Source organism: Scyliorhinus torazame, chromosome 17 (assembly GCF_047496885.1).
Source record: "Scyliorhinus torazame isolate Kashiwa2021f chromosome 17, sScyTor2.1, whole genome shotgun sequence".
NCBI lineage: Eukaryota > Metazoa > Chordata > Chondrichthyes > Carcharhiniformes > Scyliorhinidae > Scyliorhinus > Scyliorhinus torazame.
In genome coordinates this window covers 189,403,042-189,419,181 of record NC_092723.1, presented here as the reverse complement: position 1 = coordinate 189,419,181, position 16,140 = coordinate 189,403,042, and the positions used below count along the sequence as shown (strand labels likewise).

The 16,140-nt window shown below is 48.2% G+C and overlaps 1 protein-coding gene across 5 annotated transcripts in view; it reads right to left on the bottom strand.

Annotated features, from left to right (window-relative positions):
* The window catches only part of tmc5 (transmembrane channel like 5), a 266,568-nt gene that overhangs the window by 83,386 nt on the left and 167,042 nt on the right, over positions 1–16,140 (bottom strand). For all 5 annotated transcript variants that reach the window (XM_072481874.1, XM_072481877.1, XM_072481878.1 and 2 more), the window contains one exon: positions 2,562–2,659. In XM_072481874.1, the coding sequence (XP_072337975.1) occupies positions 2,562–2,659 (98 nt within the window). The remainder of the gene's footprint in view (positions 1–2,561; positions 2,660–16,140) is intronic.

The following is a 16,140-nucleotide window of genomic DNA, read 5'->3' as shown; positions in this document are numbered from 1 at the left end:
GAGGGGTTATTGGTTTCTGCGTTTGGGTGGAAGTCAGGGCTTAATGTGGGTCGGCGCAGACTCAATGGGCTGAATGGCCTCCTTCTGCACTGTATGTTCTATGTTCCTACCTTCTCCCCATAACCCCTGATCCCCATTAATCAAGAACCTATCTATCTCTGTCTTAAAGACACTCAGTGATTTGGCCTCCACAGCCTTCTGCGGCAAGAGTTCCACAGATTCACCACCCTCTGGCTGAAGAAACTCCTCCTCATCTCTGTTTTAAAGGATTGTCCCTTTAGTCTGAGATGGTGTCCTCTGGTTCTAGTATTTCCTACAAGTGGGAACATTCTCTCCACGTCCACTCTATCCAGGCCTCGCAGTATCCTGTAAGTTTCAATAAGATCCCCCCATATCCTTGTAAACTCCGACGAGTACAGACCCAGAGTCCTCAAATGTTCCTCACACGACAAGATCTTCATTCCCGGGATCATTCTTGTGAACCTCCTCTGGATCCTTTCCAAGGCCAGCATATCCTTCCTTAGATAAGGGGCCCAAAACTGCTCACAATACTACAAATGGGGTCTGACCAGAGCCTTATACAGCCTCAGAAGCACATCCCTGGTCTTGTATTCTAGCCCTCTCGACATGAATGCTAACATTGCATTTGCCTTCCTTATTGCCGACTGAACCTGCACGTTAACCTTATGAGAATCGTGAACAAGGACTCCCAAGTCCCTTTGTGCTTCTGATTTCTTAAGCATCTCCCCATTTAGAAAATAGTCTATGCCTCTATTTCACCTTCCAAAGTGCATAACCTCTCACTTTTCCACATTGTATTTCATTTGCCACTTCATTGCCCACTCTCCTAGCCTGTCCAAGTCCTTCTGCAGCCCCCTTGCTTCCTCAATACTACCTGCCCCTCTACAGATCTTTGTATCATCTGCAAACTTAGCAACAGTGCCTTCAGTTCCTTCTTCCAGATCATTAATGTATATTGTGAAAAGTTGTGGTCCAGCACAGACCCCTGAGGTACACCACTAGTCACCGGCTGCCATCCTGAAAAAGACCCCTTTATCCTCACTCTCTGCCTTCGGCCAGTCGGCCAATCCTCTATCCATGCCAGGATCTTACCCTGAACACCATGAGCTCTTATTTAACAGAGTTCTATACAGCACCTTTTCAAAGTCCTTCTGGAAATCTAAATAAATCACATCCACTGGTTCTCCCTTGCCTAACTTCCTTGTTACTTCCTCAAAGAAGCAGCCCTTAACACCCACATATCCTGAACGAACAAATTTTTAAAAAATACAATGATTCTTAAATTCAGGGACAGCTAAATGGATTGCGGGGACAGGGTGAAGGTGTGGGTCAGTGCAGACCCAATGGGCCGAATGACACTGTAAATTCTATGTAAATCTATTTAATGAGGAATAGCATTTGCACACCTCCCGAACACCTCTCTCACCTATTCCAGTGTCAAATTGGTTGTATAATATCCTTGAATAGTCATGGAAAATCCTCATTTTTCTCTCGCAAAAAATCAAGAAAACCAATGTTCATGTGTTTGGGTCTCACCACAAGCTCCATCCTCTTGTCACCAGCTCTACCCCCTCCCAATCTCTAACCTCCTCCAGCCCGGCAACTCTCTGATCCTCACAAATTTCAGTTCTTTGGATCTTGGCCTCTGGGGCTGCTCCCCAAGTCTTCAAACATCTCGGCTCCACTCTCAGGAATTGCCTCTCTGAAGCCCAAGGTCTCGATATTTCTCTCTTCCTTTCGGATTCTCTTCCAATCCGCCTCTTCCCCAAACCTTTGGGCACCCTTTCTAATATCAACTTTCTGTATCAGCGTTTGTTTTTTCAGATTTCATTTCTGTGAAGCGTCTTGTGATCTTCACGGAAGGTGTTATATTAAATGCTTGTTGCTTGAAACATCCCCCTCAAACTGACACTTGGTCCAAACCAAGGGAGTTACTTCAAAACAAACTTTGAGATTGAAACAGGGACCATAAATTAAGTAAAAAGCTATGCTGGCATTTTCTCTGTTAGCTCTTATTGCTGTCAAATTTTACTTCCCAAACTTGATAGTGTTTGAGTGGCATTTTTGGTCTGCTATCACCCCACTTTTCAATGTTACTGCAATGGTACAAAAGAGGCAGTCAGTGCTCTCACCCCTTTCTCAAGCACTGCGCTACCCTACTTCTAGGTCCAAAAGTTTGCAAGCTACCCATGAACATGCAATAGGAGATCTACTTGTTTATATAAACATGCTGATATGTCTGTAGCGATGGCCAAGTAGGGAATTCAGGAAGAATGTACAACATGGAAACATGAAAGAATTCCAATGGTTTAGAGCTTCAGAAATATCTAAATAAATGTTTAATGAATAGTGTGGGTCTTATTGAAGGGGAAAAGTTTCATGCCAGATTCTGGAGTAGTTCTAGACATTGTCCAACTTTAGCACAATGAATATTAAATATGTAACATTTATTTGATTTCACTTCATTACTGGATTGAAATAATTATATTTTTTTGTATCTAAAATCGCTTCACACAAGCAAAAGAACGTGATGACCGTACCTTCGAATGAACTCCCCAAAGAAGGAACCCAGTAGGGAGAAGATAAAATCAATCACCACAAGTCGATACAGATCCTGGCCCACAAATGTTTCCCAACACTGTTAACATAACAAATGTCACACTTAAGACATAACAATTTGATTAACAGCTTTGAAAGTTACAAGATGCAAATATTTATATCAGGTATTTAAGAAAAAACATTAGACAGAAAGTTGGCCCGTCCCATCCATGTCCAGGCCCTCCAGAGAACGGCCACCAAAGGCATCTCAGGTCAGAGGGTGGGATTTGCAGTAGGCCGCCTCCAAGTCTGATGTGCTGTCTGGGTCACACCTAGAAGGAGCGGTAGGCCACTGAAATAAGGAAGTTACACATCAGTTAATGTTGGCACAAGTGTAACACATTTAGAGGTCGGGGTCAGGCACAACAATTGTGTACAGTCACCATTTTCACCATTTCACCAACATTCCGACCTGCCTCAATCCTTTATCTGGAGGGTATGAGGCATGGGCTGGGTGTTGAGGGTGTGGCAAATGGAGCGTGTAGGAGGCTGGTGGTGTGGGGTGTGGGAGGATGGCACTGGGCAGGGCTGCCAGGACAAGTGAACTTTCAATCTGGGGTCACCCTCAGAGGCGACAGGGGACGTGTCAGAAGTGTGAGGCCACCTTGTAGGACAACCCTGGCCCTCAAAGAATATATGGGCCCAGGACAGCTGCCCCCAAAGGATATGTGGGCCTGTGAGATGGAATGGCCAGCACATATGTAGGGATCATCCGTGCGGACAGTTGAATGAGATCCTGATGGCAGGAGCCAGATTTTGTCAAACGATGAGGAGCACCAGATCTCACGTCACAGTGAGTCGTCATCATCCTCCATCCCGTGGACAAGATCCACTGATACTGCCTGTCCCGGGCCAACCCCCTGTAGTGATGCTGCTAGGACCCTTACAGGAGTGAGGGTAGCTGCAGTGGTGGGATGGAGAGAAGGGAGGAGGGATAGCGGAGGATGTGAGTGGCTATGGGGAAGAGGGCATGACCTGGAAGGGGGTGGAGTATGGAGAGGTGGGCAGGTGGAACCGCCGGTGGCTAATCTGGAGATGATGAGTGTAGCACCATCGATCACACACGAGGCGAGACGTAGAGAACTTCAATCGAGGCTTTATTGAGCAGACTTGTTCAGACTCGTTCCCCAGCAGCTCAGTCACAGAATGCAGCTGCGGGGAGCAAACCGGGTTCTTATACCCCGCCTATCTGGGTGGAGCCCAGTAGGCGGCAGATCCAATCGGGACCCAGCATCTGTCCTCCAATAGCTCCTCGGCATTCATGGTGCACCGTATTACCCCTGATACATACCACCACCATGAGGTTGTCTCCTATGTGGCAGCGCTGGAGCACATGTTGGGCAGCCTGTCGTGTCCGCCCAGGCTCCTTGGGCCGGGATTCTCCCCTACTCGGCGGGGCGGGAGGTTCCGGCGGGATGGAGTGGCGGGAACGACTCCGGCGTCGGGCCGCCCCAAAGGTGAGGAAGTCTCCGCGCCTTTAGGGGCCAAGCCGTCACCTTGAGGGGCTCGGCCCGCGCTGGAGTGGTTTCCGCTCCACCAGCCGGCGCCGAAAGGTCTTCGCCGGGCGACGCATGCGCGGGAGTGTCAGCGGCCGCTCACGTCATCCCCGCGCATGCGCAGGGGAGGGGGGCTGTTCCGCCTCTGCCATAGTGGAGACCATGGCGAAGACGGCAGAAAAGAGTGCCCCCACGGCACAGGCCCGCCCGCGGATCGGTGGGCCCCGATCGCGGGCCAGGCCACCGTGGGGGCACCCCCCCGGGGCCAGATCGCCCCGCGCCCCCCCCAGGACCCCGGAGCCCGCCCGCGCCGCCTTGTCCCGCCGTTCAAAAGGTGGTTTAATCCACGCCGGAGGGAGAGGGTTGACAGCGGCGGGACTTCGGCCCATCGCGGGCCGGAGAATCGCCAGGGGGGGGCCCGCCGACCGGCGCGGAGAAATTCTCGCCCCCGCCGAATCTCTGGTGGCGGAGACTTCGGGACACGGCGGGGGCGGGATTCACGCCAGCCCCCGGCGATTCTCTGACCGGGTGTGGGGTCGGAGAATCGTGCCCCATGTCTGGTTCGTCCTGACCATCCTCCTCATCAGATGAGGTCTGATGTTGTCCCTCCTCCTCTAGCATGTCCCCCAGCTGTTGTGTGATGTTGTGCAGGATGCAGCAGGCCAGTATGGCGTTCGAGACCCTCCTGGGGCTATACTGGAGCGCCCCACCGGAGAAGTCCAGACTTCGGGAACACATCTTGAGGAAGGTGATGCTCCGGTCACTGACGTGCGGGTCGCTGCATGGACATCGGTGTAAGGCTTCTCCGCCCCAGTCTGGACAGGTGACATTAGCCAAGATATCAGTGGGTAACCCTTGTCACCCAAGAGCCAACCCCTCACCTGAAGGAGAGCCTCGAAGGTGCAACCAATCAGTGCGCCAGGATGTAGGCGTCATGCTCCCTTCCAGGGTACCGGGTGCAGATGTGCATGATGTGCAGCTGGTGGCCAATTGAACATTCAGGGAGTGAAAGCCCTTCTGATTGATGAAGGACACCCCTGATGAGCCGGTGCCAATATGGGGCCAATGATCACCCCCTGGACGTGGGGCAAGCCAGTGATGGCAGCAAATCCTGCTTCAGGCATCCTGGTCTGGTCCAGATTGAAGTTTATATAGTGTGCTGCCAGGCACATTGGGTGTCCGTCACGACGCGGATGCACCTGAATGCGGATGTCTCGGGTGTCTGCGAGATCCCAGACAGATCCCCGCTCGGCCCCTGAAAAGACCCAAAGGCATAAATGTTTAGGGCGACCGTCACCTTGACAGCCACCAGGAGTGGGTAACCTACTCCATACCCTTGCAGTGCAGGTGCACCACCAGCTGGTATACGTGACACACGGTCACCCTGGTTAGTCAAAATCTTTGGCAGCACACGCGTTCTGGCAGCTCCTCAAAGGACGGTTTACACGTGGTCCTGATGCGACGCCTCCTTAGCACCTCCTCCTTGGCCTGTTGGATGGCTGCCACTCGAGCCGCACTGGCTGGCCCTGCTCCTCTGGGGCAGGCTCCTTTTGTGCAGGGTCCCTCCCGAGCAGGCCCTCTGCCTCCAGCCTCCGTGCGCCTGCAATGGCAGCTGCGGCCAGGTAGTTAGCAATTCTCTGTAGGGTGGGGAAGAGAAGTCATGTTAGCAAGCTGAGTATTCCCTTGGCCATCCAAATCCAACAGGCTACACTGTGACCCGGAATTGCACTTCAGCTCCACCGTCTAAGTGTCCCCTCCAAACCCACCCCCACCCCTCGGCCATTCCTCCCGGTATGTTGCCTCCCAGAATGTCCCCAGATGGAAGGGGGCCTCTATCCTCACCACCGGTCCCTGTCAACAGGGGTCCCAGTGGTTACCACAACCTGTGTCAGTGATAGGCTCTGTGGCTCTGCGCCCCCTGTCCTGTTTCCCCAATGGGGTTTACTGTGGGTGTGCTCACCGGGTGGGCCATGTGTTATCCCACCAGCAGGGCGGCGCCTGGATGTGTGGTGGAGAGGGTCATCTTGTGCCACCAATCGCCTCCTTGCTTCAGGGCTTGTGTGTGGGTCCTACAGGTGGGGATGAGGCAGGGAAGTGTGCGTCTGCTGTGGGTGTAGCTGCCGTGTGATAAGAACATAAGAACTAGGAGCAGGAGTCGGCCATCTGGCCCCTCGAGCCTGCTCCACCATTCAATGAGATCATGACTGATCTTTTGTGGACTCAGCTCCACTTTCCGGCCCGAACACCATAACCCTTAATCCCTTTATTCTTCAAAAAACTATCTATCTTTATCTTAAAAACATTTCATGAAGGGGCCTCTACTGCTTCACTGGGCAAGGAATTCCATAGATTCACAACCCTTTGGGTGAAGAAGTTCCTCCTAAACTCAGTCCTAAATCTACTTCCCCTTATTTTGAGGCTATGCCCCCTAGTTCTGCTTTCACCCGCCAGTGGAAACAACCTGCCCGTATCTATCCTATCTATTCCCTTCATAATCTTATATGTTTCTATAAGATCCCCCCTCATCCTTCTAAATTCCAATGAGTACAGTCCCAGTCTGCTCAACCTCTCCTCGTAATCCAACCCCTTCAGCTCTGGGATTAACCTAGTGAATCTCCTCTGCACACCCTCCAGTGCCAGTACGTCCTTTCTCAGGTAAGGAGACCAAAACTGAACACAATACTCCAGGTGTGGCCTCACTAACACCTTATACAATTGCAGCATAACCTCCCTAGTCTTAAACTCCATCCCTCTAGCAATGAAGGACAAAATTCCATTTGCCTTCCTAATCACCTGTTGCACCTGTAAACCAACTTTTTGTGACTCATGCACTAGCACGCCCAGGTCTCTCTGCACAGCATGTTTTAATATTTTATCATTTAAATAATAATCCCTTTTGCTGTTATTCCTACCAAAATGGATAATCTCACATTTGTCAACATTGTATTCCATCTGCCAGACCCTAGCCCATTCACTTAGCCTATCCAAATCCCTCTGCAGACTTCCAGTATCCTCTGCACTTTTTGCTTTACCACTCATCTTAGTGTCGTCTGCAAACTTGGACACATTGCCCTTGGTCCCCAACTCCAAATCATCTATGTAAATTGTGAACAATTGTGGGCCCAACACTGATCCCTGAGGGACACCACTAGCTACTGATTGCCAACCAGAGAAACACCCATTAATCCCCACTCTTTGCTTTCTATTAATTAACCAATCCTCTATCCATGCTACTACTTTCCCCTTAATGCCATGTATCTTTAGTTTATGCAGCAACCTTTTGTGTGGCACCTTGTCAAAGGCTTTCTGGAAATCCAGATATACCACATCCATTGGCTCCCCGTTATCTACCGCACTGGTAATGTCCTCAAAAAATTCCACTAAATTAGTTAGGCACGACCTGCCCTTTATGAACCCATGCTGCGTCTGTCCAATGGGACAACTTCGATCCAGATGCCTCTCTATTTCTTCCTTGATGATAGATTCCAGCATCTTCCCTACTACCGAAGTTAAGCTCACTGGCCTATAATTACCCGCTTTCTGCCTACCTCCTTTTTCAAACAGTGGTGTCACGTTTGCTAATTTCCAATCCGCCGGGACCACCCCAGAGTCTAGTGAATTTTGGTAAATTATCACGCGTGCATTTGCAATTTCCCTAGCCATCTCTTTTAGCACTCTGGGATGCATTCCATCAGGGCCAGGAGACTTGTCTACCTTTAGTCCCATTAGCTTGCCCATCACTACCTCCTTGGTGATAACAATCCTCTCAAGGTCCTCACCTGTCATAGCCTCATTTCCATCAGTCACTGGCATGTTATTTGTGTCTTCCACTGTGAAGACCGACCCAAAAAACCTGTTCAGTTCCTCAGCCATTTCCTCATCTCCCATTATTAAATCTCCCTTCTCATCCTCTAAAGGACCAATATTTACCTCAGCCACTCTTTTTTGTTATATATTTGTAGAAACTTTTACTATCTGTTTTTATATTCTGAGCAAGTTTACTCTCATAATCTATCTTACTCTTTATAGCTTTTTTATAGTGATGTGGGTCATAGGTGTGACACACAGGTTGTGACAAACTGACCGGGGGCAGATGGATGGGAGCAGGGGCACGGTGGGCTGGCAGGGGCAGGGTGGGCAGGCAGGGCAGGGTGGGCAGGCAGGGGCAGGGTGGGCTGGCAGGGGCAGGGTGGGCTGGCAGGGGCAGGGTGGGCTGGCAGGGGCAGGGTGGGCTGGCAGGGGCAGGGTGGGCTGGCAGGGGCATGGTGGACAGGCAGGGGCACGGTGGGCTGGCAGGGGCAGGGTGGGCTGGCAGGGGCATGGTGGGCTGGCAGGGGCAGGGTGGGCTGGCATGGGCATGGTGAGCTGGCAGGGGCAGGGTGGGCAGGCAGGGGCACGGTGAGCTGGCAGGGGCACGGTGAGCTGGCAGGGGCAGGGTGAGCAGGCAGGGGTAGATTGGGCAGGCAGGGCTTGGAGACAGCTGGTGGTCCTGAGGAATGGCAGCACCTGATTGGCCACTGATTGAGCTTGGCCACGCCCATCCTGGTGATGGGTCAGCTGGGGTCTGAGGGTTTCCAGAGGGGCGGCCTGGGTGGGCCCCCAATGACCCGAGGTTCTGTGAACATTTACAGGACACAGTGAGCAGGCAGCAGAGTGAGCAGCCAGGGGCCTGCAACTTGTACTGAAAGCGTTCAAAACAAATACAGCAGCAATGGCAGCATTAGACAGGCTGCCCCGATTCCGAGGGTGACACCCAGAATCCACAGAGCTGGCTCCAAGTCGCTCCCTGCTACTCTCCCCAGCATGTGCTATAATTTTAACAGATTTTAAAACTTTACTTACCATCTCTCCCCCTTAGCAGCGATGGTGCCCAGTCCCCGTTTGTAAATACCTGGAGTAAATTGTGCCCCGGGACTCCCTCCTCAGAGGGGTGGAGAATACGAGCTCAAATACCGGTTTTGCAGTTCCCCACCGGCGCAGGCGCGGACCGCGTTATCGCCACCAGGGCGGGATCGGACCGTGGCTCCAGAATCGGCGCCGGGCACGGACCTCGTTATGGCCAGACACCTCATTCTCCGCCCGATCGCGGTTCGCATTTGCGGCAAAGCGGCGATTTTCGCCCCAGATATGTCGCTTCCAGTACGTGCAGATGAGCCACATAAGACCATAAGACATAGGAGCGGAAGTAAGGCCATTCGGCCCATCGAGTCCACTCCACCATTCAATCATGGATGATTTCAACTCCATTTACCCGCTCTCTCTCCATAGCCCTTAATTCATTTACCCGCTCTCTCTCCATAGCCCTTAATTCCTCGAGAAATCAAGAATTTATCAACTTCTGTCTTAAAGACACTCAACGTCCCGGCCTCCACCGCCCTCTGTGGCAATGAATTCCACAGACCCACCACTCTCTGGCTGAAGAAATTTCTCCTCAACTCTGTTCTAAAGCGACTCCCTTTTATTCTAAGGCTGTGCCCCCGGGTCCTAGTCTCCCCTGCTAATGGAAACAACTTCCCTACATCCACCCTATCTAAGCCATTCATTACCTTGTAAGTTTCTATTAGATCTCCCCTCAACCTCCTAAACTCCAATGAATATAATCCCAGGATCCTCAGACGTTCATCGTATGTTAGGCCTACCATTCCTGGGATCATCCGTGTGAATCTCCGCTGGACCCGCTCCAGTGCCAGTATGTCCTTCCTGAGGTGTGGGGCCCAAAATTGCTCACAGTATTCTAAATGGGGCCTAACTAATGCTTTATAAAGCTTCAGAAGGACATCCCTGCTTTTATATTCCAAGCCTCTTGAGATGAATGACAACATTGCATTTGCTTTCTTAATTGCGGACTCAACCTGCAAGTTTACCTTTAGAGAATCCTGGACTAGGACTCCCAAGTCCCTTTGCACTTCAGCATTATGAATTTTGTCACATAGAATCATAGAATCATAGAAGTTTACAGCATGAAAACAGGCCCTTCGGCCCAACCAGTCCATGCCGCCCAATTTTTACCATTAAGCTAGTCCCAGTTGCCCGCACTTGGCCCATAACCCTCTATACCCATCTTACCCATGTAACTATCTAAATGCTTTTTAAAAGACGCAATTGTACCCGCCTCTACTACTACCTCTGGCAGCCCATTCCAGACACTCACTACCCTCTGAGTGAAGAAATTGCCCCTCTGGGCCCTTCTGAAACTCTCCCCTCTCACCTTAAACCTATGCCCTCTAGTTTTAGACTCCCCTACCTTTGGGAAAAGATGTTGACTATCTACCTTATCTATGCCCCTCATTATTTTATACACCTCTATAAGTTCACCCCTAAGCCTCCTACGCTCCAGGGAAAAAAGCCCCAGTCTATCCAGCCTCTCCTTATAACTCAAACCATCAAGTCCCGGCAACATCCTAGTAAATCTTTTCTGCACTCTTTCTAGTTTAATAATATCCTTTCTATAATAGGGTGACCAGAACTGCACACAGTATTCCAAGTGTGGCCGTACCAATGTCTTGTACAACTTCAACAAGACGTCCCAACTCCTGTATTCAATGTTCTGACCAATGAAACCAAGCATGCCGAATGCCTTCTTCACCACCCTGTCCACCTGCGACTCCACCTTCAAGGAGCTATGAACCTGTGCTCCTAGATCTCTTTGTTCTATAACTCTCCCCAACGCCATACCATTAACTGAGTAGGTCCTGGCCTGATTCGATCTGCCAAAATGCATCACCTCACATTTATCTAAATTAAACTCCATCTGCCATTCGTCGGCCCACTGGCCTAATTGATCAAGATCCCGTTGCAATCCTAGACAGCCTTCTTCACTCTCCACTGTGCCACCAATCTTGGTGTCATCTGCAAACTTACTAACCATGCCTCCTAAATTCTCATCCAAATCATTAATATAAATCACAAATAACAGTGGACCCAGCACCGATCCCTGAGGCACACCACTGGTCACAGGCCTCCAGTTTGAAAAACAACCCTCTACAACCACCCTCTGTCTTCTGTCGTTTCCTAACATCCATGCCTTTCTCCACCGTGAATACCGATGAGAAATATTCATTCAGGATCTCACCCAACTCTTGTGGCTCTGCACATAGATGTCCTTGTTGATCCTTAAGAGGCCCGACTCTGTCCCGAGTTACTCTTTTCCCCTTTATGTATCTGTAGATCTCTTTGGATTCTCCTTTGCATTATTTGCCAAAGCAATTTCATGTCCCCTTTTTGCCCTCCTGATTTCCCTCTTAACTCTATTTCGACAATCTCTATACTCTTCAAGGGATCCACCTGACCCCAGTTGTTTATGTACGTCATATGCCTCCTTCTTCTTTTTGACCAGAGTCTCAATATCTCGAGTCATCCAGGGTTCCCTACTTCTACCAGCCTTGCCCTTCACTCTAAAGGGAATGTGCTTACCCTGCACCCTGGTTAACACATTTTTAAAAGCCTCCCATTTACCAGCCGTCCCTTTGCCTGCCAACAGTCTCCCCCAATCTACCTCTGAAAGTTCCTGTCTGATACCATCAAAATTTGCCTTGCCCCAATTAAGAATTTTAACTCTTGGGCCAGACCTATCATTCTCCATAGTCACCGTTTAGAAAATAGTCCATGCCTCTATTCTTTTTTCCAAAGTGCAAGACCTCGCACTTGCCCACGTTGAATTTCATCAGCCATTTCTTGGACCACTCTCCTAAACTGTCTAAATCTTTCTGCAGCCTCCCCACCTCCTCAATACTACCTGCCCCTCCACCTATCTTTGTATCATCGGCAAACTTAGCCAGAATGCCCCCAGTCCCGTCATCTAGATCGTTAATATATAAAGAGAACAGCTGTGGCCCCAACACTGAACCCTGCGGGACACCACTTGTCACCGGTTGCCATTCCGAAAAAGAACCTTTTATCCCAACTCTCTGCCTTCTGCCTGACAGCCAATCGTCAATCCATGTTAGTACCTTGCCTCGAATACCATGGGCCCTTATTTTACTCAGCAGTCTCCCGTGAGGCACCTTATCAAAGGCCTTTTGGAAGTCAAGATAGATAACATCCATTGGCTCTCCTTGGTCTAACCTATTTGTTATCTCTTCAAAGAACTCTTAACAGGTTTGTCAGGCACGACCTCCCTTTACTAAATCCATGCTGACTTGTCCTAATCTGACCCTGCACTTCCAAGAATTTAGAAATCTCATCCTTAACAATGGATTCTAGAATCTTGCCAACAACCGAGGTTAGGCTAATTGGCCTATAATTTTCCATCTTTTTCCTTGTTCCCTTCTTGAACAGGGGGGTTACAACAGCGATTTTCCAATCCTCTGAGACTTTCCCTGACTCCAGTGACTTTTGAAAGATCATAACTAACGCCTCCACTATTTCTTCAGCTATCTCCTTTAGAACTCTAGGATGTAGCCCATCTGGGCCCAGAGATTTATCAATTTTTAGACCTCTTAGTTTCTCTAGCACTTTCTCCTTTGTGATGGCTACCATATTCAACTCTGACCCCTGACTCTCCTGAATTGTTGGGATATTACTCATGTCTTCTACTGTGAAGACTGACGCAAAGTACTTATTCAGTTCCTCAGCTATTTCCTTGTCTCCCATCACTAGATTACCAGCGTCATTTTGGAGCGGCCCAATGTCTACTTTTGCCTCCCGTTTGTTTTTAATGTATTTAAAGAAACTTTTACTATCATTCCTATTGTTACTGGCTAGCCTACCTTCATAATTGATCCTCTCTTTCCTTATTTCTCTCTTTGTTATCCTCTGTTTGTTTTTGTAGCCTTCCCAATCTTCTGACTTCCCACTACTCTTTGCCACATTATAGGCTTTCTCTTTTGCTTTGATGCATTCCCTAACTTCCCTTGTCAGCCATGGCTGCCTAATCCCCCCTCTGATAACCTTTCTTTTCTTTGCGATGAACCTCTGTACTGTGTCCTCAATTACTCCCAGAAACTCCTGCCATTGCTGTTCTACTGTCTCATGCCCCTGTAGTTACCTTTAACTGTAACACCTTTACATCTGATTCTACCTTCTTTCTTTCAAATTGGAGATTGAATTCTACCATATTATGATCACTGCCTCCTAAGTGCTCCCTTACTTTAAGATCTTTAATCAAGTCTGGCTCATTACATAACACTAAGTCCAGAATGGCCTGTTCCCTCGTGGGCTCCATCACAAGCTGTCCCAAAAAGCCCTCCTGTAAACATTCAATGAATTCCCTTTCCTTGGGTCCACTGGCAGCATTATTTACCCAGTCCACCTGCATATTGAAGTCCCCCATGATCACTGTGACCTTGCCTTCCTGACATGCACTTTCTATTTCGTGGTGCATTTTGTGCCCCCGGTCCTGACCACTGTTAGGAGGCCTGTACATAACTCCCATTATGTTTTTTTTGCCTTTGTGGTTCCTCAACTCTACCCACACAGACTCCACATCATCTGACCCTATGTCGTTTAGTGCTATTGATTTAATTTCATTCCTAATTAACAAGGCAACCCCGCCCCCTCTGCCCACCTCTCTGTCTTTTCGATAGGTTGTGAATCCCTGGATGTTTAAATGCCAGTCCTGAACCCCCTGCAACCATGTCTCTGTGATGCCTACCACATCATACCTGCCAGTCACAATCTGGGCCACAAGCTCATCTACCTTGTTCCGTACACTGCGCGCATTTAAATATCGCACCTTTAATTCTCTATTGACCGTCCCTTTTTGTTTTCTTAGTGTGGTGGACCTTGGTTTACTGAGCCTTTCCATACACTGTGTCATATTTTGTGGGATGGGGACAATCGTAACCACTCTTGAGTTTTGTCTGTTCGTGTTTTTTTGTATTCCTAAGCAGCTACGCTCCCCGCTGATTACTTCACCTCTTGGTTCCCTGACTTTCCCTTCCCTCCCAATCTTTAGTTTGAAGTCCTATTGACCACCCTATTTACTCTTCGCCAGAACACTGGTCCCAGCTCGGTTCAGGTGGAGACCATCCCAACGGTATAGGTCCCCCCTGTCCCAAAACTGATGCCAGTGTCCCATGAAAAGGAACCCCTCATTCCCACACCACTCTTTGTGCCCACACTGTGAGCCCAACTGAGAATCTTACATTGGTCGTCAGCAAAATATTTAGCTCACTGAGGATTATTGAGCAAAATGTTGTCCAATCACAGAATCACATCCAGGCTGCTCGAGTACAGTCTGCCTTGCCGGCTCTGAGCAGCTGGGACATACTGTTTGATTCAATCCAACAGGTTTTTGCCAACCAACTTCTCGTGCAGTATAAATTGTTGTTTCCATTTTTATTGGCATTCTTGTCTTGTTTCCCAAGATAATAAACTTCGACACATCTCTTTTTTCATCAGTTACTTAATAGATCCAGAGTGAGCTGAGTGGGAATAAATAATGATTGAAAGCTGTTGTGGTACGTGTAGTGATCTCTGTATATCATTATACATGATCAATCAATGTAAAGCTAGTACATGGAATTGAACACTAGATGTCTCACTATCAGGACCTATATAAATAGTTTTCCCGCTCTTTCTTACAGGAGTGTGAAAGTTTAAGGCAAGAATTTTTAAGGCAAAATGATTTAACACTAAAAATAGCAATGAAAAAATGTTCATATCACGAACAATCAAAGAATCAATATAATCAGTACTTGGAATATAAAATTTGTGAAAATGGTGTGAAAACGTACCATGAGGTAGAGGCAGTATCGCACTCGATGAAGAAGCACATTTTGAATTGCATCCATCTTGAGCGACAGCAGTACGCACATGTGCACATCCAGAAAAGACGCGAGCCAGAAAAAGTCCGATTTGCGCATGCGCAACCAATGACTACACATTACGTCACTAGCGTCATGACGTCAGACGACTCAGACCACGCCCACTTAAAGGGAAACTGCCCGAAAATTTAAAAAAACAGTTTTAAATCTACAAAACGAAAAAAATTTACCACGAAAGGCACAACAATGCCTGAACTTCAACAAACAGTTGAAAATAACTTTTGCAACACCGTGGAACAAGCAGTTTGCAGCATAAAACGTGAAGAACACAATAACAACTCCGAAATCAAAGAAGATGATTACTGCTCAGACATAGCTAAGTTATTTGGATATTTTGATCATAGCATCAGCAACACGATTAAAAACGACTCTGCACCGAGAGCACTGACTGACCCCATTGAGAGAGCGCTGATTGTCTCAACAGAGAGAACACTGCACGACTCCACAAAGAGACCAATGAAAGACTCCACAGAGAGAACGATGGAAGCCCCACAGAGAGATCGTTGACAGATTCCAGAATGGAAGCAATCAAAGACTCCAGAGCGACAACCATGCAGGAAGAAGACTATGAAGGTCTATCCACTTTATTTGATGACTACAATAAGACAATGAATGTCTACCCACTGTATGTGAGAACAGTGACACAGTGATCACAATTACGCAAGATGTGCAAGATCACAGCGAGACTGACAGATCTCAGCTCGACTATACAGAAGCACTCAACAATCAAAGTAAAACTACTCATGAGTCCAGTGAGACGACATCAATTAAAACCTCATCTACTCTTACCTACAAGAGATCAAAGATGAAGAAAAACAACCAGAAATGACTGATATCACCAAGATCAATGAAACATCAGATACCACAAAGGACACTGATACTAACAGCTTCGAGAATGACTCAAATTATCCACAAGGAACAGTCACTGAGCACAACAACAACAACTACAATGAAAACAACAACTGAAACAACAACAACAAAACAACAACCTGTGCAACATGGTACAACTCTGCACATAAAGATAATATAACATAGCATAAAAGACAATGTTACAGCACAGTCCAAAACAATGGCAAGAGTACAAACATAACATGGACATTGCTCAGACAAACCAAATGTCATGGCAACGAACAAAGACGCAACACAATTTTCAAAGCAAATGACACAGAATCAATGCCACAAGCACAAGAAAAATCCAAGACAACAAAAGAGATTCGAACATTTAAACACCTCATGACAACTTGCTGACTAACATCACA